Source organism: Cyanistes caeruleus, chromosome 3 (genome assembly GCF_971803275.1).
Source record: "Cyanistes caeruleus chromosome 3, bCyaCae1.hap1.1, whole genome shotgun sequence".
In the NCBI taxonomy this organism is placed as follows: Eukaryota; Metazoa; Chordata; class Aves; order Passeriformes; family Paridae; genus Cyanistes; species Cyanistes caeruleus.
The window spans coordinates 15,594,208-15,621,446 of record NC_141703.1 but is presented as its reverse complement, the minus strand read 5'-3'; the positions used below and the strand labels follow the sequence as shown (position 1 = coordinate 15,621,446).

Here is a 27,239-nt window from a genome sequence, read left to right as displayed (position 1 = left end):
AGGCTCACAAGTGAGTGCTGTTCAAAAATATTCTGTCACTGTGAAAAAGAAAGGTGCTACGTAGAGTTTTATCAACAGAAATGTTATCTCTAAGGTGCTGGGAAATACAACACAGCAGAAGAAGGATTCCTGTGTAAAAAACATTAAGTAGAAACATTTGGTTTCTTTACAAAGCTTTCCATGAACTCGGGTTTCACAAATGTTTGTTTAAAGCATTTGCCTGTGCCTTCTAAACAAAAAAAAAGCCCAAGATCTCAATTTTGAATAAAACTATATATTTGTATATACTGAAAGACATACATGAAATGTCAAAATGCAGACAAGGACTGAACTGAGCCTTGAACACAACTTTCCAGTGAGATCGAGCAACAACAGAAAATATGTCTGGTTTCTTTTACTCACAGTTTTCAAGCCAATCAATGTTACATTCAAATAACTCTACAGTAGCTGGGCTTACACAGAAGAGTAAAGTAACATCTCTTTTCCCATAGAATTAAGTATATAAATGGGAAGAACCTTTTCTACAGCAGTGCTGCTCTGTACATTGTAATACTAATTGTTCCTGGGACTAAAAACCCAAGTTAACATAATGAGAAGCAAAGAGGCATAAAAGGATAAAAAATACAAGCATGAAAAATGACATTATAATTTCATTTTCACCTTTCTCCTTCAAGATGTTGGTTTCCCAAATAATAATGAAGAAAAGAAATCAGAATAAGGAACAGAAGTTATACTTTCTTAATCAAATTTTCTATCACTACTAGAAGCAAAACATCTGGAAGATCCTAGAAAACTGCCTCTCTTCCAAACTCTAGTGACTCCAAAGGAAACAAATCATCTGAAGGATTTTGACAGTACAATTAAGCATTATAATTCCCCAATCTGTGTTGCTGTCTAAAGCCAGAACTACTAGAACATGTAGACCTGAATGGGAATTAGTCAGAAGGGATGGGAGACATAGACCAAAATAGAGACATTTTCAGTGAGAAATGCAGAGAAGCAATGTGGACAAGAGAAAAGGAAGAGAGAAATTCTGATAAAAGAAATGTTTGGATAAAAAAAATTGAAGAGAGTGGGGAGGATAGGAAGAAAAATAGAAGAAGATAAACAAGTGGAAACATGAAACAAAGAATAATGACATACATGAGAGAAAAGACTGTTCCTGCTAAGCAGTTTAAAACAGAGTATAGCATATTTATTTACATTTAGAATGGGAGGATACATCTGGAGTGAAGCTGGTGATTTAGGTGTTAAATATGAAAACGGAGCTAAGACTACATCTGTTCTGTTTGATAACTTAATTCTTCAGCCCAGTCCCAGGATCTGGTCCCCTGTCATTCACATCTGAATATGTTCATCCAGTTTTGTGCTCTCACTCGGAGTTAATTGACTTCTTCCCACAAGGAAGAAGTCAGGGCAGGGACCTGGAGGCTGCTGTGTGACCAGCACAGATAAGACTGTGCCACTGTCCTCCCCAGCCTGTCCTCCAAAATGAATGGAGCCAGCTCACCATCCACCGCCGAGATTCTCACGCCGCTGAGCACGCAGCAGGGTCCCCCTGCACTGCCACTCAGAAGCCACTCAGAAGGGCTGGTACATGGCCTCAGTTTACTTCAAGCATTTTGAATTAAATGAACATGAAGAACAGAGATTACAATTTAAGGGGCCACCATATGGTGCCACCCAGGAGACCTGGGGAAGCGTGTCACGGCACAGATCCTCCCACGGAGGAAATGAGCCTGAAGCGATGTGGCCACAAGCTGTTCCTTGGCAGCCACCCTGGCTGCCTGCTGAGATAGAGCTATGGTGGCACAGGAGGAAGAAAAAAATCATGCAGCAAATTTCTGGCTCTTGGAATGAGGTGTGGATTGCCTTCATCTGGATGCAGACAGCGAGCTGAGGGGAGTCCTGGATGTTCCCCTCTGCTTTCAACCCAATGGCAGAGATTTGTAACAGCAGCTGCAACCCGAAAAATAACATTTTAGGATCACACCCAGAGCAATAGAACACAAAGAGTTTTGGCCAACTGTCATGCAACACACCCTTGACGTAATACTAAAGTCACACATGGCAAGGTACTCCATTATGAAATCTTACATAATCATCTTTCATTAAATTATTTTCTAGTGTTATTCTCTGCTTATGATTTGATTATGTTTTCCTCTTCGTTGTTTATCTCATTCATGAATTAGCTTTCGGCATTAGTTTTCTGTAGGACAATTTAATAATTCTAGGATGTTTTAAGAGCTTTTAATAAAGAAAATATATGAATATTAATGAAACACCATGAAAAGTAAAAAAATTGGCAGAGGTGATATAAATCAGTGTTTTACTGTATTTCCAGGGAGGACAAAAATGGATAGTTTCCTATCTAAATAACTATTTCCAATGACTATTAGAATTGTTGATAACATCCATTTATAATCCTGTAACTATAAAAATTGCTCTGCTTTTTATCTTTTCTTTCATTAGGAGAAGGAACAGGTAACAACACTGAATTTGAAATTATCTTGCATTTTTTGTAGTAATAATAATAATAATAATAATAATAATAATGATTTTCCTTTGATCAGGAGCAATTTTTCACTTAACAATTGTTCAGTGATCTCCTGAAACCTTTATTTCATAGTGTTGCTTGGTGAAGTTGGCATGTGAGCTTACCAGAAGCTTCCTGTCTTACATACAGATGCCAGTACCCTTCATTCTTTTGATGAACCTCGTTTAGGGAATGTGAGAAGTATTAAAAGAAGAAGGTGAATCCTTGTTTTGCCATGCACTGCAGGAAATTCTGAAAGCTTCAGCATCCTCCCATGAGCCAGTTATCCCAACCCAGGTGCCACTTGGCCTTGCTATAAACCTGAGTTGGGCAGGGGAACAGTCCTATGTGTGCTTCATGAGCCTCACAGATGTAACTAGTGTGTGCATGAACACCATCCATGTACATGAACCCATCAGTAATCTCTCCAAGGAATGAGCAGACTGATAAAAATGCAGGTTGCAAGCTTCCAGACAGATGGCTACACTATTCAGAAGTGTCCTGGGACCTCTGGGGGTGTTGCAGCACCTTGGAAGCCCTGGGGAAAATCACACACTGTCCTTCAGGATAACATTTTCTTTAGCTGCAGAGCCACTCCCAGCCTGCAGAACAACATCTCCATCAAGTCTGCTGCAGACTACCAGCAAGTACTTGCTTTCCAAGCAGTGAAGTGCTACAGACTAAAGACACTTTAGGAAAAATGCCTTTTGAGCCAACTGATCAATATTTGCACTTTGCCCTTTATTTTCCTGGAGGTCAGCTGCTGTTGCTGCTGTTGTTGCCTCATGAAGGAAGCCAGAATCTGCTTAGTAGTGTAGAACTGACTTGCAAAAGTCAAATTTCCAACAAGTTACATGCCAAGAAAGATTCCACAAGAGGCTCCTGTAGAGACTTGCCCTTGCATGACAGCAAGAACTGCTTTATCCCACGGGACACTGGAAACAGCGCTATCTGGCTACTCCTGGATGGGTTTCATGATTGCAAAAGTGATAATATTTTCAGACTTTTTTCTTAGATGTGAAGATCAGTAGCATTATTTTGCTTCTTTTATACATCCCAGCCTATCTAAAAGCAAAGCACGTATGCCAAGGAACCTGCAGGGCAGCAGCACAAAGGTAGGATGCTGAGCAATGCCAGTGCCCTGCACTGTCACCAGCACTTGAAGCTGAAGAAAGTTTGGTTAATTTCTAGTCCTCTAGCAAGCTGATATCAAGCTGATATCAAGTTTTTCTGAGTAAGAACTAACCAAATACATGAAAAGTTAGGCTTCTTCACAGCATCTTCATGAGATGAGAGATCACTACCTCTCTCCCTACTCTGTATTACAGACAAGGTGAGGAAGAAATCACATTAGCCTCGAATGTCCTTATTAATGGAACAGGGAGAAGCCAAGGAAGAAGCTGAACAGTACAGTGGGGATCCAGATGAAGCCGTATTTTGGAAACAAGTGGCACTTTCAGTCCTCTCTGATGAAGGTGAGGGTGTAGCTTGAGAGGCACATTTTCGCTGGAAATTTTACCTCAAACACTAATCATCAAATTGTGCTGCACTTGAGCTTTGTGCAACCCGCAGGACTCAGCAGACACAAGCACTTGTAATGCCAGCAGGTAAACAGGATTACTTTCCCGTTGTTTTTTTTTTTGGTGAGGAACAGGGGAGGAGCGCAGAGCCCATCGGCTGTATCTGTTCCGTGCCCACCCGCAGGGCCGTGCGGGTGTCAGCACAGCCCGGGGGAGCAGAGGGCAGCAGCGGTGGAGCCAGCACAGCGGCGCGGGTGCCTCACACGGGTGGGGCGCTCCACAGAACCGGCGCCCGTCCTCGGAACGGCCTGGAGCCGGCGGCAGGAGAACGGCAGGGTGGCTGGAGAGATCAGCAGGTGTGATACGATGGGAGGACTCTGCAACATTAAGTTAAATCTTAACTTTGCTGTGTATTTCCCAAGGGTTGGATGCCTGTGACGTTAAAAGGAAGCCGTTTCAACACTTATTTTATGCATTTAAAAAGCCGGGGACGCGCTCACACGGAGCAGATCTCACGTAGCAGCACATTAAACACTCAAACCCGAGTCACAGAATCAGTGAGGTTGGAAAAGAGCTCTGATATCATCGAGCCAACCCATGACCCGACACCACCACGTCAGCTGGACCACGGCACTGAGTGCCATGTCCAGTCTTTCCCCGAACACCCCCAGGGACGGTGACTCCAGCTGCCCCCTGGATGCCTTTAATGAGGCATTTCTGTGCCTAATCACGCTTTCAAAGAAGAAATTCCTCCGAATCGCCCCGAATCCTTCCTAATGTCTCGGCTGCACAAGGTGGCAGGACCCCGCGCTCGCTCGCTCGCCGCCCCCCGGTTTTGTGAGGAGACCCGCCCTTGCCCACATTTCGTGACCTTTACTGACATTACGGCCCTGGCGCCCGGCAGGGGGCGCTGCCCGGCGGCCGCCGCAGCGCAGGCCCGCGCATGCGCAGCCGCGGGGACGCAGGACGAACGGCGGTCGCGGCGGAGGCGGCTGAAGGAGAGCCGAGGACGGGGTTCCGCGCCTGGTGCTGCCGGCCCTTCCCGCCCCATGCGCAAGATGCTGCTGGCCGCGCTCTCCCGGGTGCTGCAGCGCCCGGCGGCCGCCGGGAGGACGGTGAGTGCGGCGGGGCCGGGCCGGCCGGGGCGCGGGGCCGGCCGGGGATGGTGCGCGCCCCGCCGTGCGCGGTGTGGGAGGGGCGCGCGGGGCACGGGCGGAGCTCCGGGAGCAGCGCGGGAGAGACCGCGGGAGCTGCTCGGGAACGGGGCTCCGGCGGCGGAAGAGAAGTGCTGAAGAAAAATCAAAGACGAAAAAGGCAATTTAGTTTTTATTTTCCCCCACTTTGCGTGACGATCCCGAGTAACAGTAAAATGGTCGCCGCGTACAGGAGCTCCCTTTTTAAACCCATGATGGCGCAGGGCTTTGATCCATGCTGTTTGTGGATGCTTTGACTGCACAGGTCGGGTCCCTCAGAGGGACCTGCTCAGCCCCATTGGAGTTTAGCATCTGACTGAACTGCTTGACCTCCCTTTTCTCAGTCAACAGCTCCTTTCAATCTCTGCATGAATTTTCTTCCACAGTTCGTTATTTTTTTGTTATTAATGTGAGTCATTTGTTGTATTTTATCTCTCGCGTAAAAAAATTGTACTTTTACTACATCATTCTGCTTATTCCACTGTAATGACTGTGGCTATGAGGAAGAATTAACCCTGCTGAAAAAAACTTGCTGGCATGACCAGGGTTGAAAGGTACTTTTTGGTAACTGGAAATGAGCTGCCTTTTTGCCCTGGAGAACAGCTGCATTGCTGTACCCCCGTTCTGAGGCAGCTCAATCACCCAGGTATTCACTGCTTGTGCATGACTGGATCCATCAGAATAGCACAGGGGAGAACATTTATTGGAAGCTCTTCCTATCTGTCTTGGGGCTGCATATCTAGGAATATTTCCTAATTCACAATTAAAATCTCTACATTAAATTTTGCAAGTACAGGTGCCTAAAATTAGTCCCTTACTACAAGTACTTGGCCTGCTCTGGGGATACTTTGTTTTCCTGGAATGCCAAAGTAGATCTGGTTCAGATATTTTAATAAAGATTTTTGGATCCTACTGCTTACCAAATATGTAAATATTTGTCTTTAATCTTATGCCTCTAGTGAAGGCATAAATTACCAAATAAATAGAGGTAGACTTAATCCATAAAGCAGTATCTTATATATGCTTTGAGCATTTTCCAGAGTGTACAGGTGGATTTCCTTGTATGGAAACTACCACTTGCAGTGTTCTGTTCTAGTTGGATAATAATTTGCTGGCTTCTCCTCACCTCATTATTTGGTACAGCTACTTACTCTTCTTCCTTTTTTTTTTTTTTTGCTTCCAAATGCTGCTAACCTAGGGAGCTGTTAGTGAGGTAAGGCCTCAATCAGTCTTGTCAAGGTTTGCTTTTGATAGGTGTACTGCTCACCATCAGGGCTTTTGTTCAGACTCCCCAGTGTGGTTTTTTTGTCCTGTTCAGGGCAGGGAGTTTAACCAGGTGGCCTAAAGAGATCTCTCCAAACCCCAGCCATTCTGTGATACTGCAAATCCAAACTGTAGATCTACTTCCAGATCGAGAAGTAAAAAATAGCTTTTCTTCACTAATAGGACTGATGCGTTGTAGTAAATAGTGTAGAAACTTGGTTTAAATTAAAACCTGTAAATATTTAATCTGATAACAGGGCAGAGTGAATGGGGGCAGTGTTACTGATAAATCCAATCAATATGGAACAGAGGACCTTACCAGGGTGGGTTGAGAATTTTCTCGCAAATTTCACTTGTGTGTGTCAGACCTTTTTTGGAGATGGTGACCTGAAAATAATCAAAATTTTGGTGGAATGTACCTTCAGCTAAATGTATATTCCTTGGCTGAAGGAGCTGCTGGAGTTTTTGTGTAACTTAATTAGTGGTACAGTCTTGCCACTAAATTTGTAGTGTGTTCTTTATGCTGTGGCCACAGTGCATGCATGGACATGGGCCCATCCTGGCCCAGTGCTGCAGTGAAACTTGTGCTGAAGTCATCTAAAATCACCATTCATTAGTAAATAGCCTGTGTTCATTCTTTAAGTGGGACCATTAAAAATGTTTCTTTTTAAACATCCTTCTTATCTCTCCCCTACCATGCCACCCTTTCTTTTGTTCTGTGTTTTTCTATGCTCAGGTACCTTCTGTGTTTCCACATCATTTATAAGTAGTGGCCATGCTGTTACTGAAATGATCTCTTCATTGTTATGGCTTTGAATCCCCCCAGTTTCTCTTCCTATTGAAAAGAAAGAGTAAGAGTAGTTCATATTTCAGATATCTAATGGATTCATTTTGTTTGGTTGGTTTTGGGCTTGTTTTGTTTTGTTTTATTGGTTCTATCAAGGCAAAATTCCAGTTAGCATAGAGGGTCAGCAATCAAAGTCTGCATTGGCTATCTCTCCTCATATTGTCAGCATGACATGTGAAGGGATGAACAATTATTTGTGTGGTTTTGATGCTCTTCAGTGTCAAAAGTTTCAATATTTGCTGGGTTTATACAAATGTAAATTCTGTTTTTCTAATTTTAATTTTAAAGACTAGGTTTTAAGGGGCTTTAACATTGTAACTATGTAACATTCTAGAAATTACTTGAAAAGTCACATACTTTTATTTAATAATTACATTTAAATATTGCTCATGTTTTGCTTTTGTCTTTTTTTAAGGCCTCTCGAGTGATGGTAGCATCACGTAACTATGGAGACTTTGCAAGTGAAGCTACATTTGAGATTAAGGTAAAGAAGAGCACTTCATACTGTCATTCTGTGTAAGCATTTGTTGCAGATCTTAGCCTGATGAACTGGTCCCCATATCTTTTCAGTTAGAAAATACACTTGAATTTCCAGAGCCAAGCCCCTTACTATCTGACCTGATTACTAAGTGCAGCTGGAAGTACTGTGTTGGCAGTGTGGTAATGTTACTTGTTTCTTAGGAATGTGAAGTTGTGCTTTTTTTTTGCAGCTGTGGTATTGCAATGCAGCTGTGAGACCAGAGTCAGAAAGGAGCTAAAGAACCTTTTCTGTTCTGTTCTATTGTTTCCTTAATGCTTTTCAAACAATTAGGTGTTTGCAGCCTATCCCAAACATGCAGGTGGTTGAGGTCTGTGTGGATTTTTGAGGAAAAAATATGGCATCCTTTCAATGCTTGACTTGATGCTGCTCAGAAAATATGTGTTATATTCTTTCAGCTTTCCACTGTGGCTGGGTCTCAGGAAAAAGTGATGTTTCTGTTGGCAGCAGCTTTTGTGCTGGTATTTCATTCAGGAACTGATGAAAGAAAATATGAAAGAAATAATTTGGGTTGTTTTCCACTCTCCTCCCTGTTTGGCTGTGCCTGTGAAGTATGAATTTTTTTTCCTGGAAGGGGAGGAATATATGTTTATATGAATCTGTATGTATCTACTGTATGAATCTTATATGTATCTACTTTTTTTGAGTAGATACAAGGTTTAATATTTGGTCCTGTGTTGATGACAGGAAACTCCAGAGTTTCTGTTGGTCTGTGAACTTTGAAGCAGAGTTGTCTTGAGTAGTGTGCCCAGGTGTTATATCCAGTTCATCTAGGTGTCAGTGGATTTGCTCTGGAGTGACTTTTGCTTTCATATAAACTGTCTTTAACCTGTATAGAAGTATTTTGGCCATTTAATCTGCACTGACATAGCAATTTGCTTAGTCTTTTCCACTGAGCTTACTGTTGATTTATAACAGAGGTAGCAGAGATGAGGGCCACTCCTAGGGCCAGATCTTGCAAACTGTTTAGCACAGAAAGCTCTTGATCTTTCTTATCTCTTCATTAAGCCTCTGTAGCTCTTACCAAGTATTCGGCTTGCAACAACCATGGAAGTGTGCTTTTTGCCTTATTTCCAAAGGACTTTAGTTCACCTTCTGCTTGTAGGAATAACGAGACTTCATTTTATGAGTCGAAATCTGTCTCTATTAAAAGTTAGGGTTTTATTTCCCTGCATTTTGAAACAGTGCACAGTTGTCCTGACCTATGAGTTTACGTTTTGCCAGCTTTCATTTTTAAAAGGAATTACACTCCAAATTTGAAAATGGCAGATCATAAAAAAAAATTAAGGAATACTTTTAAATAGGATGAATGATTTTCAGGAAATATAACTTGTTTAACCTTGCAGAAATGTGACCTCCATCGGCTGGAGGAGGGGCCAGGCACCACGGCAGTGATGACTCGAGAGGAGGGGCTCCAGTACTACAAGACCATGCAGACCATCCGGCGCATGGAGCTCAAGTCTGACCAACTCTACAAGCAGAAGATTATTCGTGGCTTCTGCCACTTATATGATGGTCAGGTAAGAATTTTTGGCCAGCAGGTTTTATATTGTCTTACCTTGTTTAATGCAGAGATTTTAATAGAGTGGAGAACGTAGAACTGAGTATCTGTACGTTGTGAGAGAAGGAGAGGGATAGGGAGGAGGAGAAGAGACACAGTGCAGAAGACACAGGAGAAGAGACAGGGAAGGGCACAGTGCAGCTGAAGACCAGCAGAAGAATGAGCACATCCTAAGGCCTGAATTTTCCCCCTTAAGTGTCATTGATGGCTTTTGCTTCTGCATGTCATAGATCGTGTGCCCACTAAAAAGCAACAGCCAGGAGAAGAAACTTCATGAACTTACTGAAACTTTCAGTCCATTATTCCCTGATGTTTTTGAATTGTGATTGTTGAGATACTTCATTGGTGGGGGGAATTCTTCATATTTTTGTGGATTCTGGTTCCCCTCCCATGTGCCTTTGCTAGTCAGTCAGGTTGGAATTTAGAGCCCAAGGCTGTTTGTCTACAGGTCTGTCACCAACCCTTGGGATTTCAGTCAGTCTCCTGTATCTGTGCTCTTCCTGTGACCTGCCAATATTTGATGTGTGTGGGATCAGCAGTGTGCCACAGTGCTGACTGTGGGAGCTGTGTGTTTTTCTTCATTGCCAAACCTCCTTGTCCTGTGTAACAGGAGGCTTGCTGTGTGGGGATTGAGGCTGCCATAAAGCCCACGGACCACGTGATAACAGCGTACAGAGCCCACGGCTTCACCTACACCCGAGGAGTGCCTGTCCGGGAGATTCTCGCGGAACTTACAGGTTTGTGCTCAGCAGAGTGAGGATCACTTGCTGCTGTGCTTGTGTCAGAATTTTTTGCTCAAATTCAAAGTGATGTTGATGCACAAAGTATACTGGGTCTCCAGAAGCAGTTTAGTGACATAGCAAAATGGATCAGTTGTTTCAATTTTATGAATCACTCATTTTTACTTTGAAGATTAACAAATAAGGAATATATAAGTGCTGGTACTTCTAAAGCACAAATTCATAAGATTTTTCTTGATACCGTATGCTGTATTCATTGTGTTGCAGCAGTTTTGAACTTGTTGATAGTAAGCATTTGCTTTCAGTGGGACAGGGCGTTATCCTTCCTAGGAGACAGACCTGGATTTTCAGAATTATGTTGATGAAGTCTTAGGAAGACTGGTAAATGTTGCCTGTAATGATAAACTGAATGTTTGGGAAGATTTGACTGTAACAAGAATATTAAATGATAATCGAGACAGAGATTTTGCAGGAAGGAGAGTTGGCTGTCCACAGTAGGGTAGAGGATGGAGCAGGGAAGAGAGAATCAGCCTGATAAGCTCTTATGAGATCTGTGAACAGATGCCAGAAGTGAAAAATGAGCAAGGAGCTTGAAGGCCTTTATGAATCACTGGTATAACTTGATCTGAGAATCTACATGCTTGGAATGTTAGTATAGGAAAGCCTGTTTGGGGGGTAGACAAGTGGTATGATTTTGTAAACTAAGAACTGTGTGTGCTAAGAATGCATATCTGTAATGTGCACAAAAGCCCAGAATCCAGTGGTGACTGATTTGCCAAGTATCACTGGATACTGGTAAGTTAGAAAGTAAATGGGAAGATTGTCATGACTGAAGCCATCTATGGGCCTCGAAACTACAAATGTAAGTGATAATGTGGTGGGATATTTTTTTTTGTTTCATGACACACATAATTTTCTGTAACATTATGCTTGACTTTATTTGGTCTCTTTTAATTGGGAAGGAGTGGCTGTGGTAAAGAGACTGTTGTTCCAGAAAATGACACTTGGGAAAAGTTCTTAGTGAGAACTGCTGCTAGAGCCCATTCTTGTGAAGAAAGATCTGAACTACAAATGCCAAACTGAAAGACAGCATGAGTTATAATGATCAGGAAATGACAGAATTAAAAAATCTTTGAAGGGGCAGGAAGCAAGTCACCCGAAATAAAACTAGTAGAAAAACCAGTTTCCTGTAGGAAACAAGCTATAGAAAAGGACTTTTCAGGAGAATTAACAATTACATGAGGAATCAGTTTGTGTTCTAGGAAAGGCAGAAAATGTAGCAAAAAGTAACATTGGTTAATCAAGAGCTCTCATACATGCTAAAATACAAGGAAGGACCGTACAAAAAACGGAGGGAGCTTACTAAAGGTAAATTGCACTTATTCATAAAACTATTTTTCTTAAAATTAGATTATTAAAATTCTTTTTCTTTGGTCCTTGCTGGCAGAACCTGTAACAACACCCACAAAACCAATTCATAAACATAGGAAAGGTATGAGAAATGTCAATAATAAAAGTAGTCCACTATAAAGCAAAAAAGAGAAGTACAAATTTCAGAAATTCTATATTCTTAGATGGACTCATTGAAATAGGGTTTGTTGTAATGCTTCATAGATCACTAGTTATCTTCAAACTACCTTCAAACCTTGAATAAAACTGGGCTGGGTGACTGATGTTTATATTGGGGTGGAATGGGGAGCTGGTAGTTGGTGGGGTTTTTTTAGTGTCCTGTTGGTAATTTTTACATGTGGTTATTGTCAAAGGGAAGACAAGTCGAAATTATTGCAATTAATTTGGAATATTATTCTTACTTTTCTTGCAGAATTCAAATGTAATAATGTACTACTTGCAGATTATGTATATGAGACCTTGTTGTCTACAAAAAAAAACACCCCATATTTATCTGAAAGTGTTTTTGTATAGGAGGACACTGAAACTTTTGGCTGGCTTTAAAATTTCTTTCAATTTAAAGTTTTAAAATCTCATCCATATTTCTGGAATTATGCTTTCATTATCGTTCTCACTTTTTCCCCCTTCTCTTATTTGTTTTCTGAGATATTTAACTGTAAACTTGAATGAATGAGCCCGTCATGTCCTAGCTCCACAGAGATCTAATTTTAAGAAACTTAAAAGCTCCACAGAGATCTAATGATGGAGACATGGTCTTAGAGTTACTACCTTTCAGAACTGAATTAGATGCTTCCATTAGTATAGTATTTTTCCTCCAAAATATAAATTGCTTGTTATTCATGTTTCAGGTCGAAAAGGAGGATGTGCAAAGGGAAAAGGAGGATCAATGCATATGTATACCAAAAACTTTTACGGTGGCAATGGTATTGTTGGTGCTCAGGTATATATATGACTTCTGTTTCAAAGCACTAGCTGAATTTAGCTCGTGTCCTGTTGCCTCTCAGTGTTTCCTCTCAGTTTCTGTGTGAGCTTGTATGCAGACACCATAGCTCTGTGGCTGGTATGTCTTATTCTGGTGATCTCACCATTTTGTAAACTGTAGCAAAAATGAATCAAATTGAGAATACCATTCATGTTTATATTTTGGCTGCAATAACATTTGTAACAAAGTGATGTGGATGGGTAATACCTTGTTTATTGAGTTGGTCTCTAACAACCTAAATGTCTCCTTGAAGTTCACTGCCCATCTTCAACTCCTTTAAATGTTCTAAAATGTTTTGTCCTGTACTCTGTGGCAGGTTCCTCTTGGAGCTGGGATTGCACTGGCCTGTAAATACTTCGGTAAAAACGAAATCGCCCTGGCCTTGTATGGGGATGGTGCAGCCAATCAGGTAAAGGAGTGTGCCTGGGAGGAGTCTATTTTCCTTCTGTGCTCTGTGAGCTCTGCCTGTACTCAAGGGGTGGAAGAGCACATTTTGCCCTCCCTGTGTACCTGCAACCCAGGCAGTGTTGATGAACTCCATGGAGGTGACCAGGCATGTTGCAGATTTTCGACACAGCCACCTCTTACTTGAGTTGTCTTAGGTGTTTGAGTAGGCATGTGTTCCAACAACTGTATAGTTCTCAGAGGGGTGATTCAGGTGAACTGTGCATGCATGTGCCTGCAGTTTTTTATCATATTTTGGACCTGTGTAAATATCTGTCCTTCCCCACCCTGTTTTGAGCTTGCCCTTGTCACTGTAGTGGAGGGAAAGCTTTTTGCCTCCTTCTGTTCTTGAACACTCTGGATACTCAGGGAGTGAGTGAAGCTAATGGTTAATTACGTGGATGGTATACAAATCGTGGGTGGAGGGGTTTCCAGTTACTCTTTACCCTCTTTCCAGTTGTGCACAGCTCACCTAAGTGTGATACCCTGAAGTGTCTGTGCTGTAAGGAGAGCTCTGAAGGATGGCAGTGAAGATGACAGTGCTGCTGGATGGGAGAGATGTGTAAATCAGGTTTCTGAAGACAGAGAAGAGGACAGAGCATTCTGGCAGAGCCAGTTGCTATTGACATTCCAGCCAGTCTCTTCATGTTATCAGCTGAGACAATAAGCCAGATAAGCAGTTGATGATTTAGAGTGTACCATTTATAGTTTCACACTTTCAAAGCACAGGTGGAGATCTCAGTTCACGGTTTTCTCTGAATGTGACTCAAAACAACAAGGCTGATGCAGTCACTGCAGTCAAACATAACTTTGCTGTAGCAGCATCCTGCCAGGTTAATCAATTAAGTTTTTTTATGACTGTTGTTGAAATACCTGAGTTAAAAGTTTTTTGTTACCCTAACACAGATATTGATTCAGGCTTAAAAATTACCTTCTATAAACTATTGGTTGAGATGAAAGTTACCTTATATAGTGTAGCTTCTCTTTTATTCCTTCTGAGCTGTAGCAAACAGCTGGTTTCAGATCACTTTTAGTATTAAAATTTCTAGACCTCTGTAAGTGAAGGATTTTCAGTAGAGCCTAATGCTTGAAGGCTGAGCTCCCTGATGAGATGTAGCTTAATTTTCTTTCAGGGTCAGATATTTGAAACATACAACATGGCTGCCTTATGGAAATTGCCTTGTATTTTTATCTGTGAGAACAATCGGTATGGAATGGGAACATCAGTTGAAAGAGCTGCAGCCAGCACTGACTACTACAAAAGAGGCTACTTCATTCCAGGGCTCAGGGTGAGTACAGTTTTTTTTTGAGGGGGAATGTGTGTGGACAATGCATACATAGGTATTTCATTTATTTCTATATATGTTTTCTTAAAGCTGAATTCTATCCCACTTGTGGAAATACTGGGATTGGTAGTTTGGAGGTTGGAATTTTTTGCCTTAACATGTCTTTTATCATCCACCAGGTGGATGGCATGGATGTTCTTTGTGTCAGAGAAGCAATGAAGTTTGCAGCTGAGTACTGTAGATCTGGAAAAGTAAGTCTGTAATTGGCATTCCTTCTCCATGGGTGGAATTCTTGCAAGCTATTGCTGCAGAAGTAGTTCCTCAATTTATATTAACCAGACACTTAATATATGATTTATACTGTAATTTTTTCTCATTTCTACAACAGTTAGGTTCTGTTGTGAAAAGTGTTATGACTGTCAGGCAGTTGTGATCTTTGTGTTTAGTTAGGGGAAGCATCAAGGAAGGTAATAATCATTCTATATTTTCAAGAAATTGAAAGTGAAATAAAGGTTTTGTGAGTCAGTGTTAGTGTCTGTCACCCAAATATGGTGACATTAGTTTTGAAGATTTTTAATACTTGAAGTAATGAAGGTTCTGTGAGAAACAACAGGTAATTTGAAATATTCTGAGTAATGGTGGAAGGAAATTGTAAAGCTGCTCAATCAGAACATGAAAATAAATGCTTACAATATCAGCCCATGCTTTCATTTGAAAAGATTCATTTTACTGTGTGAAACTGTGTGTGCTAATATTATGTAAATTAAACTGAGGAAAAACTATTGAGTAAAAGTAATTGATCACTGGTGCAATTCAGCTCTAGCAAATAGTTGCTGCTGTAACAAGTTGGTCACTCCTGGTGGCAACACTATTGCTTTTCATTTGAAGGGTCCTCTTGTGATGGAGTTACAGACATATCGTTACCATGGCCACAGTATGAGTGACCCTGGAATAAGGTACTGTAACATTCTTCCTTCTTTCTGTTCACTGAAAACAAGTATTGATGGCCAAATTCTAAGAGATTAAACTGTGAAATTCAGTGTTTAAATCAGATGACAGATGCATTTAAAGGTTATGATGAAATTGCTGTGAGCAGCCTGCTCATTCATCTCGTTGCTAGGCTGAGAATCTGTGGCCATGTAGCACACTTGTTTTAGGGCAGAATTAAAAGACGTGAATTTAGGACAAGCACAAAGTCAGTTAAACTTCTGTGTTCTATTACTGAATTCTGCTTTTAATGTGACCTTATGCTGTGTCCTAATGAAGATTTGGCTGAAAAGCATTATGCTTTCTGGGGTTTTAAGAGGATTAAAATCCTGTAAGGTAAAATTACAGGAACAGTTTGGACTGCCAAGACAAGTAGAACACATCCTAAAAACACAAACATCCAGGTGCTAGAGAGACTTGGGTATTGCTCCGACTGACAAAGCTGAAGGTGTCTGCATAAGGTAGAGGTGTATCCCAGCTCTTCATTGGAAGCTTGCAGTGACTTGGAAGCATGTGCAAGTCATGCAGCCCCTTCCCTGGTGGTGGGGAGGGTTAGGAGGAAGTATGGCCCCACAGGAAAACTTTCTCAGGCTGCGTTTGCTCCCCTTTCCTTTGAGTCTGGAACTACTTCTGCTCAGTTGGCATTTACAGATCTCTCTCCAGAGGCTTCTGGCTTTTGCTGTGCTGTCCTTTGGGTGATGAATGTTCTGTATTGTCACTGCATCCCTGACAACTCTTTGGACTCTCTTTCTGAAAGTGAGCTGTGTCCCAGAACGTCACTCTGCTCCACAGTTCATGTCTTCGCCTTTCTTGTTCCTAGCTATCGTACTAGAGAAGAAATTCAGGAAGTGAGAAGCAAAAGTGATCCCATTACTTTGCTGAAGGACAGAATGGTCAACAACAACCTTGCTAGCGTTGAGGAACTAAAGGTATGGTTTTAATTGCTGGGTAAGGAAGCTCTTGAGCAGTCACACACTGATGATCTCCAGAAAGCACATCATAGGGCAGCACACTGCTTTCTTTGAAGTTCTTCAAGTTTGCTTTAACATCACTTTTCTAGGTGAAGGTGAAATTTGTTGCAGACCAGCTACTGAAGTTGTGTTCTGCTGGAAATGCCTTTTGTTTTTGTGTGCTAAATAAGGCTGGGGAGTGTCATTTGCTAACAGAAGAGATAATCAAAATTACCTGGGCTGTCTTGACACCCTGGGAAGGGGGTGAGCCTTGGAAAGGGAAATTACCAATAGTGAAGAATCCTAGTGAACCCTCTAAGCAAATGTTGTAATGAGTCAACTGTTGAAAAATAAAAAATAATGGCACTGAAGCACTCAGTATTTCACATAATCAGAGTAGAAAATGTACAGGCTCAGAGAGATCATGTTCCTCTGTCAGTAAGGTACCAGTATTACCCAAAATAATGCAGTTTATTAGGGAAGAAGTTTTTAATTTTATATTTCTAATCATTGTCTAGTCATAACTAATTCTGACTGACACTTTATCATAGTGTTTAAATTCAAAATTATGATGCTTTTCCTGAGCTGTCTTCTAATAAGCATGCATTTCTGGTTTAGGAAATTGATGTGGCAGTCAGGAAGGAGATAGAGGAAGCTGCTCAGTTTGCTACCACTGACCCAGAGCCTCCTCTGGAAGAACTGGGCTATCACATCTACTTCAACGAGCCACCCTTTGAAGTGCGTGGCCCAAACCAGTGGATAAAATACAAGTCTGTCAGCTAAAGGCCTTTTTATTGGTGTAACTTATTCTTATGAATAAGTGAATGCATTTACAGGAACTATAATAAACAACTCTTAAGCTTATTTAAGAGCTCTTTCTAAAGAGGAAATGTGTAAAGAAATCCAGCTGAGTATGGAATTTCTTAAACATACTGAATGTTTCAGAAGTTAAATCAAAAGAGGGTGGTTTATTTAAAGTGCTATATATTTGCTTTACTGACTTTCCTTGGATCGCTGTATGTATTATGTACAGTGTAAAAAGAAAAATAAAAATTAAACTTTACCAACCTTTAATGATCTGTTTGCTTTGTTTCATGAACTCTTTCCCAGAAATCCCACCACAACTGTCATTACATGCTCTGGTTTTGCTGTAGAAAGTCACTAATTGAAAACATCATACCAGGCTTTTCTCAGTAGTTCAGTGAGAGTAGCTTTAATACAAAAAGCAGTATAAATCCATCTACAACAAGGTGACATGCTCTAGCATATCCCTGTCCTGCTCAAACCAGCAACCAGCAGAACTGTGACACAGTGTAAGTTCATAGTTTTCACAATGCTGAAGCCAATTCAGATGGGTTTTTCCCCAGATGATGGTTTGTATTACATTGACAGGCGTATGCATTAGTCTTGTCATAAATATATTAAATGCATTGACACCGACTTTAAAGCTGTTACTGTTCACTGTGTATTACACTGATGGTCAAACAAGCTACATAACTGTGCAAAACCTGCAAGGCCACTGTACATATAAATATATACACCTAATAATTTAAATGCTGGGAGTGTGTTTCATTTGCTTATTCCCATTTCATCTTCCAAAGCGTTGACCTGACCTGAGGTCCTGCCAGATGTTTGTCGGTGGTTTAGGATTGCATTCCAGATCCTGCAGCGAAGACCACCCCTGCATGAAGGGAAATTGAGAACAGTTAGGGAAAACTCCCTCATCTCCAGTGCCTTAAAGTGAGCAAGAAGTAAAACCTACAAAGCCCAAGGCTAGACCAGTTATGACAGTACATAGCAAACCACTATTTCATGGTTACAGCTAAAACTTCTTCCATGTCAGCCAGGGCTTAACAGAATGATAATAAAAGGACTCAAATCAATGGGTAGGAAAAATAAATTTTTCATGCCTGATTTTCATATGATTCCATCATCATGAAGAGTCCAGAAAACCTTGATAAATGCCAAAGCAGATGGCTTGAAGCATCCTTGGTGTAGTTGTGTCAGTTAAGATGTGAAAACTTTTATGAGAAAAATGTAAGATGAAACTGATGGCAGTTGCCCCTGAACTGTCACTGACCTATCTGAATAACCAAACTTTAAAAGGTTTTTAACAAAATATGTTAATTAAGCTCTTAAGTATTTTCTTACCGCAGCTGAAGATACCACAAGTCATCTTTGGTGATATCATTAAGGACAGCACTTAGTGTGTAATCTTCTTCAGCAAACTAAAAGGCAAATTTATGCATAAAAAAAAATTCCTTCTTTGAAACTGAACTGCTAATTAAGACGTTTTTAAAATGTGATTTTATTTTTACCCTCTTAATGGTATCCAAGTCTGCTCCTTGTTGCTTCAGCCAGTTCATGAGCTCAGGGTCTGCATTCTCTCTAAAAGTTGCTGCAGACCACTGGGAATCTTTAACAGAAAACAAAGGTTAATACACCTCAGAACTAGGGCAATGTGGTTCTTGTCAGGTAACTGAAGCTTAAGCCATATGATTGTGCATCCTTTCAACAAACACATGATCCCAGATTGGTTTTTGTGTAACTGCAGTATCTTAATTCTTGCAGTATCTCCTCATACCTTTGGGTTTAAGTTTTAATTGAAGCAAGTGTAATTCCTGAGTCTTCTGCTCCAAGGATTGTCGTAAGAGGGTCTGATACTCTTTCTCCTTCTGAACAAGGTTTTCCAAAAGCCTTGTAGCATGTAAGAGAGATCAAACACAACCACACTGAGAATAAATCTAAGTGAAAAAAATATAATTTTTAATGAGTACCACAGGACAGAGGAATATGTGAGGTACTGTCCTAAGTAACATCTCTAATGGCTAATAGAGATTTCATTTTGGTTCTCTGAGACTGACGGGTGTCACTTGAAGACTTTCACCTGCAGAATTTAGTAAATAGCTCATAAATTCTGTTCCTACTGTTTTGCAGCCTCCCTGGGCAGAGTTTCTGCCTTTATACTGTAATTTACTATTGAAAAATGTAACACTGATGTTATACCAGAGACTTTCTGATCAGGGATTTACATCACATCCACAAAGAAGAATGGGAACTTCAGCTGGCAGCAGCCTACACATGTAACCTATGAGAAACAGGGCAGGGCTCTGCTGAGCTCTGCTGGTGCTCAGTAGTGTCCTGTGAGCCAGGACAGAGCTTCTCTGGGCTTTCCTTGCAGGAACAGCTTTAAGGCACTGACACTGAGTCAGGGGGCATCCAGGGAGTAGGAAGGAAGCTGGCACAGATGCACAAACCTAATTACTTTACTGTAGAAATCCAGCATGACATTCTGCAACTAAGAGATTAATTACACAGAAGCAAAAAGCTGTACTGAAGGGTGTTCAGTTGCCATACTGTACTGCAAATGTATTCCAAATCCACTTGTGTTCCTGGAAGGTTTTATCACAATGCAACAAGGTGAGCAGTGCTATGGATAAATGTGCACCCGTCAGTATGGAAAGCACAGTCTGAGAGCTTTTCAAAGACTGCCTGAACATACATCGAGAGTCTCTACAGGGGGGTTACCTTACAGTGCTGTGTTTAAGTCTGCCCAGCTCCTGGCTGAGCTGCTGCTGAGCCTCGTGTGACACCACAGAACTGAGGGTGCTGACCCCTGATGTGATGGCAGCATCCTCAGCTCCGTTTTGTTCAGAGGGCTGGAAACTCTCCTCCACTTCATCAGCGTCCTTATCCCCACCTTCAGTTTCTGACGCTGGCTCAAAGTGAGTGTGAAGCTCTGATAAAAGGAAAGAGGGGAAGAACAAGAGTTTTTTTGGTAATTTTATCTTCAGAGGTAATGCAGTTTATTCTTCACTACTGTGGGTGTGGGAGACTGCTTGCATAATGTGCTTTAATGCAACACTGAGCAAGGGAGTAGTGAAGTCTTGTGTGAGCTGGAGCACAGGTTCTCTGGCACTGGTGAGCAATGCAGCAGCAGAGGTAGAGCTCTAGGTCATAGTGAGGACAAATGAGATCATTTGTCATGATCATGAGATCATGAGGACCATGAGATGAGTAATAAGACAGTCAATAAAATATATTAAGGAGAAGCCCCTGAAAGCTTGTATTTTTCCTATATAGTAAGGGAAAAAAAAGAAAAAAAATAAATAGGTGTTTTCCTCTAATGCCCTGGGCCAAAGAGTGTACAAAGCATTCCCCTTCAGCAAGACTTTCTAGCCCCAGTTCTCAGAACTTGCTGCAGGCCATCCTTGTTACCCAAGAACAGTTGCAATTTCTCTCGTACAAAGAAAGTCCTAAAAAATATGGCCAATTTAGCTTTAAAAGCCATGGCAACTTTGGACTAAAAGGGCTCACTGTCACTAAGTCTCTCAGAACATTCCTATACTGGAATGGGTGCTCAGCATTTTAAACAGTTAAAAAACTACTTGCATATTTCCAACTCAACTCATTCCTAGACAGTACTCAGACATTTATCTTCCTCTTCCTGGTGGTTTTCCTCATTGTCCATCTGTGGGCCAGAATCATCATCTTCCTCATATTAATGCACTCCCTTCTACACATCTGTTCCACAGCTCATTAGTAATTTTTCAGAACACATAACCAGACTGTGCAGTGTTACCCACTCTGGATGTCATTAATATGTACAGAATTTTCTTTCTAATTAGAAAATCAAAAGTTTGGACTGAATCGCCTTTTTTTTGTCATGGCTGGACCACACTGGGGGTGCAGAACCACTGGTTATCTCCTCATTATGTGCTTTATTACTGCAAGTACAGCATTAATCCTCCAGATCAACATTTCTTTCTCTGCAACACTCTGACCCCATGTCTTTTGATGAGTGGTACATGGGGTGCAGTTAATAGCATGCTGAAAGAGTAAACATCTGAACTGTTCCATTTGCTACAGCTCTTTGATATGTGGAAAACCCTTTTTTAAAAAAGATTATTTTCAGCTGCTTTGATTTACCTGGAATAAGAATAGTGACTGCTGCTTGGACTGCACGGCGGATGATGTTATCCATTGCAAACATCCAGTGGGGTCTTATTAAGTGATTTCTTAATACTTTGTTCACCTGTAAAAGTGGCAGCAAACACCATTTGCTCACACCTTACGAAAGAGACTCTTATTTTCCAATAGTCAAATACTATAACACAGCTTTATAAGGTAAAAACTGCATGCAGCACTAAAAGCTTCCCACCTTTCAAAATGCAAACAACAGATTTGACAGTTTTAGGCTACAGCTTTCAAACCATTTCAAAACAGATTGTAACATTCAAACTATTCTACAGCACAAGGAGGGAGAGACACATGAGGAAAAGGGGGGAAGCTGCAAACCCTTGGGATGAGCTTTGTCCAGGAGCAACCTGATGCAGTGGAAGGTGTCCCTGCCCATGGAAGGGGGGTCTGAAAGAGATGATCTTTAAGGTCTCTTCCAACTCAAACCATTCTGTGATGCTTCAAAGAATTCCTCTGCCCTTGTACCGGGAATGGAACTCACCGCATCCTGGAATCCAAACAGCACCAGATGAATCTGATTGATAGAAGTACTGTCAAAATCTAAATCCATTTTCAATTTCGATATTGTAGAAGCCATCACTCTCTGCTCAGGAGAGTGTATGAAGTCCCTTAAAATCCCAATAATCTGCTTGATATGGTCCACTGAAAGTTGCAGTTCTTCAGAGCTCTGGAGAAAAGATAATGAACATACATCAAATGAATCCCAGAGTCATTAAACATCTATTTAGTAGCATTAATACTCTTTGGGTGACATAGCTTTACTTGTGTATATTTCAAATTCATGAACAGAATCACACTTTTTCTTTCTGCAAAGTCTCTGGTTTTTTATATTTTCTTAAAAAAAAAAAAGAGTAATTTCTGTTTTCAAAAAAACCCTGTAGATCTACTGCTACTGTGGCTGTCACAAAGGGAAGAGGTTCCAAATTATATTGACACATTCCTGCAATGTACTGCAGAGGGCAGCTCTCCTCCATAAAAACAGCAAAATGAGTCGCTAAGACTCATTTTTTAGATGCTATCCTTTCATATCCTTTCAGTCTGAATCTGGACTTCTACCTAATCATGCTGTATGTATGTATTTGATTTCTTAAAAAAAAGAAGTATGTTTATATATGCCCTTATCCCAAGTCAGGAAAAAGTCTAAAATGACACAATGATTCACCGGTGTTTATTCTATGATTTTCAGTCCATAACTCCCAGTTAAAGCCATCCAAATGTCTGTAAGAACAACCCCTTTAATTAAAAGTTAAAGGGAGTATTACATAAATTATGGAAGAGAGATGATTACAGCAGTGCTACAAAACAGCTGGAGACTGAACCAGGACTTGCTGCTAAGAAATAATCCTTCATTGCGGAAAATACTTGGAGCCCTGATTACTTCTGACTCTGAATTTTAATTGCTTGTAAGGCTATAAGCTATTTTGCAGCTTAATCTCAGAGCAGAAATGTACCCCAGCTGCTTCCCCAGCCTGAGTTTGTGGTCTGTAGAGCCCTACAGGAGCCCCTGTGGTGCAGTTTGCTGGGGAAGGGAGCAGCAAACCCTGGGCTGTGCAGAGCTGACCATGCAGCAGCAGGGCTTGACAGCCGAGCCACAAATGTCAACAGCTGGCTGGGGACATCTCACCAAGAGCCAGCATGCTCCCCTTTAGGGGAGTGCAGTCCAGGTGACAAACCACAGCTTCAGTAAGAATAAATGATGGGAGAGTGTCACAAACAAGTGTGCTGGAGATTGCCCAAAATCACTGACAAGGGTATGAGCAAAAGTCAGGTTCATGACAGAGAGGCACATTAGAAGCAGACATGAAGAAGAAAAGGCTTTTACAGGTGTGTGGCAATGTTTGGCTGTGCATTAACCATTCTATGATTTTTTTCTTGCTCCTCTTCACAGTAACTAAACCTTGCCATCCAACCTTCCTGTCTTCAGAAAATCTACCTTAGCTTTTTTTAAGATTCATGTACTGCGATCTTGGCACCTAATAAAACAAAGGTTTTATTGAAAACTGTTAATCAGGTCTCTACCTTTAAAGCAGAATATATCTATTACTATGTTCTAGCTCCATGCCCCTAAAAGCCAAAAGAAAAGACATCAAAACAACCCAACCCAGCAACCTCAGCCCTCTGCAATCCCACATCAAATGCCCAAACCTCCCCTTCCTATAAAACCAAAAGCCTATTAGCAGTCGTAATGTGGTGTTTGTTACCCATTCACACAACAGCAAACAGCTCACACAGTTACAGGTCTCAGAGATTAAAGATACTCAGAAGGAACAATCCAAGCACTTTCATTTATTCATTTTCAGAAAAGGAATAATACAGCTTGGCTCATTATTTTCCCTTTGACAGGGGAAAAAGTGAGCTGAAGTGAAATTACCTGTGCAACACACTCCTGCAAATTTGAAGCAACTTTGTCTTGTTCTTCCTTAAGGATTTTATACAAGATTGCTCGGCGTTCACTGTCCTTGCGCAGCAAGAACAGTCCAGAATCCTTATCGTCCACGGACGGCGAGGTGCTCCTGTCCTCCAAGGCTGAGCCCTCATCAGGGACGCTGTGGCAGCCACCCAGCACAGGCACAAGAGAGACCTCAGCATTAGCAAGGCACCAGGACTGCCAGAAGGGAGCAAGGACACTTCTGGGGTTAAAAACTCAGTTCAAACTACAGGAGCAGATTGATCAGACTGGTAAATGCTAATTTTGAGGCAGAAGATGGCTCAGATCCTCTCCTGACTCAAAACTCACATGCCTAATTTGCCCCTGCTAATAAGCTGACATTAATGTCAGCTTTGGGGAGGAAATCTGAAACTACTCAATTTTTTTTTGGATCCATACTGTAACATACTAATTTGAAAGTATTGCTTTGTACTTTGGGAGAAGCAGAACTGTATTTCTGCTTCCCCTTTCCCCCCATTTTGTCATGAGCACATGGAAGGGTCAAATCCTCACTTAATTCCTAAATCCATATCCACTCAATCAATAAGACCACTGACATTTACTCATTGGAGGAAGAAAAGTACAAGTACATGGAAATCTTAAAGGAGAGGAATGATTTATTCATTATTAAATAATGACAATGTTTACATTAACTAGTAATCTGTCTATGCAACTTACTGATTAACACACTTGCTTACCCAACCATTATGTGAAAAAATTGCCATCAGATAAAATAAAATGTGAATTAAATCCACAGAATCCCTCAAGGGTGTCAAGTAAGAAGCAAATATTTTACCTTAGTAAATGAGAAATGGGATGTTTTGTCTGAATCTCTGAAATGGATCTCTTTGGCCTTTCGAAAAACACGTCATGCTGTACATCAGAGTCTGGTGAAACAGAGCCGTGCTCACTGCTGCTACTGCCAGCCTGTTCCCCGTGGATCGGCAGAGGGAGGGATGTGTTCCGATTATAATCTAGGAACAGACGCGATAAAATGTGTGACAGAACTAGGCCATAAAAGGCAACATGCTTTAAACAGCTGTGATCATCTTCACTGATATCAAGACCTCATTTTGCAAAATGGCTGAGGGACAAGTAACCTTGTTGATAAAAAGCAGTAACACAATTCAGAATCATCACGCGTCTAAGCAACAAGAGGTTTTAACCAGTTAACTGCTAAACCCAAAGACAGCACAGATAATCACAGGAAATTCTGTTACCCTCTCTCACACATACACAGAGTCCCCCTTGGTGCTGGTCCCACAAAGTGGCACAAATGGATATGAGCGGTTTAAAGAGCCTGAATTGAACCAAGAGGTTCATCTGCTGCTCCATCACAGCCGTCTCTCTAAGCAGAGGGTCCTCTACTGCCCTCCTCACCTTTGTTTTAATGGGCATCAATCAAATTGCCCACTCCACACCTGAGATATCTGCCTCAGTCACAGGTGCCCCTGCCCTTAGCAAAGACTGTCCCTCTCAGCACTGGCCTGAAGGAAATCTCTTGTCCCTTTCCAATTCATCTTGAACGTAAGAAAAAATAAAAAATAATAAAAAAAACCCAAACCAAAACAAAAAACCAAACCAACCAAGATGTTGAGAATTTGCTGTAATCCTGACTGCCAGTTTGCAGCTGTGTGGCAGGAAAGCTAAAGAAGTTCTCTCAACCCAAGGTGAACTTACCAACGGAAATAAAATACGACAAAAGTTTTTGATGCTTGTCACTACAAATTCTTGGGAGGTGAGGGAGGAAGAGAGCTAGAAGTTGAAAGCTGTTCAGAAAGCTCTGACATACTCCATACTCAGTAGGACAGAAAATTGAGTGCTGCTGTCCCAAGAGTAAGGGTTGAGATTTGTTCTGGGCTGCCTTTAATATTGGAAAGAAAAAAGAAATAGGGATGGGATGGAAAGATGGGGACAAAGCTGAATAAATTTGTGGTGAGAGAAACAATAGAGAAAGAAGATGGTGAACTGCTGCAGCTGGGACTGTGGTAACTGCTGGGTCAGGACCTGCTCTGGGCCATCAAACTCCCCCTGGGGATGGTGCAGCAGCCAGCAGAGCTCTCCCCAGCTCTGGCACAGAGAATCAGACACTCAGCTGCCGTCAGGTGCCTTTCCCTCTCCTCACCCAATGCAGAGTTCTCACATTTGCCCACACTGGTTGTGTCCATGGCCAGCACTGAGCTCACTCCCTGCAGCACCAGCTCCATAACCTCACCAGTAAGAGGGAGAAGAGAATAAAGGAGGGAGGGAGGGGTGCACCTCCCCTGATATTTGACAAAGAGCCTGTTGCTCCCAAGGCTGCTAACAAGGCAAGCTCCACAGTTTCTAACATCATGAAATTTTTCCAGAAGACATCCTCAAGAAAGCTGAAAGGCCACAAGAGAAGATGATTGTTGTGGAACAGAAAGCTACAGCATGCAAACAGATCCTGCATACCACTGCCCTGGCAAAGCAGTAGGAGCTCTCCTGTTATCCCAGTGTCTGGGACTGGAGTTCAGTTCTCAGTGGCCCTCAGGACAACAGGTGATGCCTATTTCCTTGGTGAAACCAACTCAGCTAGATGGTATAAACTCCTTGCTACTTGCTCCTTTCCGAATTCCATTCTTTCAAAAGTTGTTTGTTAACAGAGGAAAAGCTCAAATAGCAAAAACTTAAATTTGCATTGGGAGTGTGTGTATGCAGACAGGTGAAAGAAGCAGCAAGACCAATGGCTTTCCCTGTTTTGAAACAGACAGTTCCTTCATATGATTTATTTGGCAGGTCTGTATTAAGGTTCCTTATCACTGAGCAAGTGGTTGATATATTTCTGGGGGAGGCAAGAAGAAACATGCTATGCAGATAAAACAAAATAACCCACTAGACAGCTACTTCAGCACCTTTGTGCCAAATTTCAGTGTTACATATCAAGTTTGAAAATGCTGACCCAAACATCTAATAGACCAACATTTTCAGGTGTCAAACCTACTCTAGGAAACTCAGACCTCAGAAGTGTATATAACTGTGAATCTAAAATGTGGAACTGCTTTGGAAAGTCTTTGTCAAATGTCATTTTTCTAATTTTAATTTACTACAAATGAAGCATTTATTTCTGGGGAGAGGAAAAATGACCTTGGGAGGTTTCAGCAAGCAAAATACAAAATAAGCAAGGCACTTTATTTTCTGGGAATTATTAAATTTAAATACGTATAATCACAAATCACAGACATTTTCAACAGCTGAGCTCCTGCTGTTACCCTGGCACAAGAAATGCCCTTTGTAAAAAAAGTGCTTAATGATTCCAATCTTTTATATAACACTTAATGATGATGTTGACTTGGATTTGGCTGATAATTTCTTACCTGAAGGCTTGAATGCAATTTTGCTTTTCTTGCCCTTGTTCACTTGCTTCAGAAAAGAATCTCTGAGCAAATCAGATGCTGTAACACGTTTACTAGGATCGGGTTCAAAACAGAGCAAAATAAAAGCCTTTGTTTCAGTAGACACTGATTCTGGAATTTCAGGGTGAATCTTAAACATCCCAACCTGCAAGTAAAACATGAATACTAATTATTGTTATGAGAAAACTTCAAGGAGA

At 41.3% G+C, this 27,239-nt stretch overlaps 2 protein-coding genes and 1 long non-coding RNA gene across 11 annotated transcripts in view; 1 reads left to right on the top strand and 2 right to left on the bottom strand.

Annotated features, from left to right (window-relative positions):
* Positions 1 to 258: 258 nt before the first annotated feature.
* On the bottom strand, positions 259 to 5,171 carry LOC111922869 (uncharacterized). Its single transcript, XR_015284172.1, has 3 exons — positions 4,938 to 5,171; positions 2,662 to 4,433; positions 259 to 1,959 (listed from the first exon to the last, which is right to left on the bottom strand). It is a non-coding gene; the product is annotated as an uncharacterized LOC111922869 (long non-coding RNA).
* Positions 4,833 to 17,331, top strand: PDHA1 (pyruvate dehydrogenase E1 subunit alpha 1). Of its 5 annotated transcripts, none has more exons than XM_086879965.1 (13): positions 4,903 to 5,171; positions 6,448 to 6,462; positions 7,249 to 7,363; positions 7,775 to 7,843; positions 9,244 to 9,417; positions 10,069 to 10,195; positions 12,457 to 12,548; positions 12,907 to 12,999; positions 14,168 to 14,323; positions 14,500 to 14,571; positions 15,209 to 15,276; positions 16,128 to 16,236; positions 16,876 to 17,331. In XM_086879965.1, the coding sequence occupies exons 4-13, from the start codon at positions 7,787 to 7,789 to the stop codon at positions 17,038 to 17,040; spliced, it is 1,113 nt and encodes a 370-aa protein (XP_086736091.1). In that variant the 5' UTR covers positions 4,903 to 5,171; positions 6,448 to 6,462; positions 7,249 to 7,363; positions 7,775 to 7,786; the 3' UTR covers positions 17,041 to 17,331. The 5 variants fall into 5 exon arrangements, with proteins under 5 accessions (XP_086736089.1, XP_086736091.1, XP_086736088.1 ...); XM_086879966.1 differs by lacking the exon at positions 4,903 to 5,171 and adding an exon at positions 5,236 to 5,370; XM_086879962.1 differs by lacking the exon at positions 7,249 to 7,363 and having other exon boundaries at positions 5,005 to 5,171.
* A 111-nt stretch (positions 17,332 to 17,442) lies between these two features.
* MAP3K15 (mitogen-activated protein kinase kinase kinase 15) overlaps positions 17,443 to 27,239 on the bottom strand; it is an 82,290-nt gene continuing 72,493 nt past the window's right edge. For all 5 annotated transcript variants that reach the window (XM_023918454.2, XM_023918457.2, XM_086879960.1 and 2 more), the window contains 10 exons: positions 27,004 to 27,187; positions 24,462 to 24,639; positions 23,609 to 23,783; positions 21,719 to 21,904; positions 21,187 to 21,292; positions 19,786 to 19,996; positions 18,842 to 18,954; positions 18,576 to 18,673; positions 18,409 to 18,485; positions 17,443 to 17,938 (listed from right to left, as the gene is read on the bottom strand). In XM_023918454.2, the coding sequence (XP_023774222.2) occupies positions 17,827 to 17,938; positions 18,409 to 18,485; positions 18,576 to 18,673; positions 18,842 to 18,954; positions 19,786 to 19,996; positions 21,187 to 21,292; positions 21,719 to 21,904; positions 23,609 to 23,783; positions 24,462 to 24,639; positions 27,004 to 27,187 (1,440 nt within the window). In that variant the 3' untranslated portion in view covers positions 17,443 to 17,826. The remainder of the gene's footprint in view (positions 17,939 to 18,408; positions 18,486 to 18,575; positions 18,674 to 18,841; positions 18,955 to 19,785; positions 19,997 to 21,186; positions 21,293 to 21,718; positions 21,905 to 23,608; positions 23,784 to 24,461; positions 24,640 to 27,003; positions 27,188 to 27,239) is intronic.

What these genes read in the sequence shown, in the direction of transcription:
- PDHA1 (XM_086879963.1), top strand. Translation starts at nt 4,833, where the DNA reads ATGTCTCGGCTGCACAAGGTGGCAGGACCCCGCGCTCGCTCGCTCGCC. An exon ending in CGGCGGCCGCCGGGAGGACG is followed by an intron (nt 5,172 to 7,774) that starts GTGAGTGCGGCG and finishes TCTTTTTTTAAG; the next exon opens with GCCTCTCGAGTGATGGTAGC. An exon ending in GATTCTCGCGGAACTTACAG is followed by an intron (nt 10,196 to 12,456) that starts GTTTGTGCTCAG and finishes TTCATGTTTCAG; the next exon opens with GTCGAAAAGGAGGATGTGCA.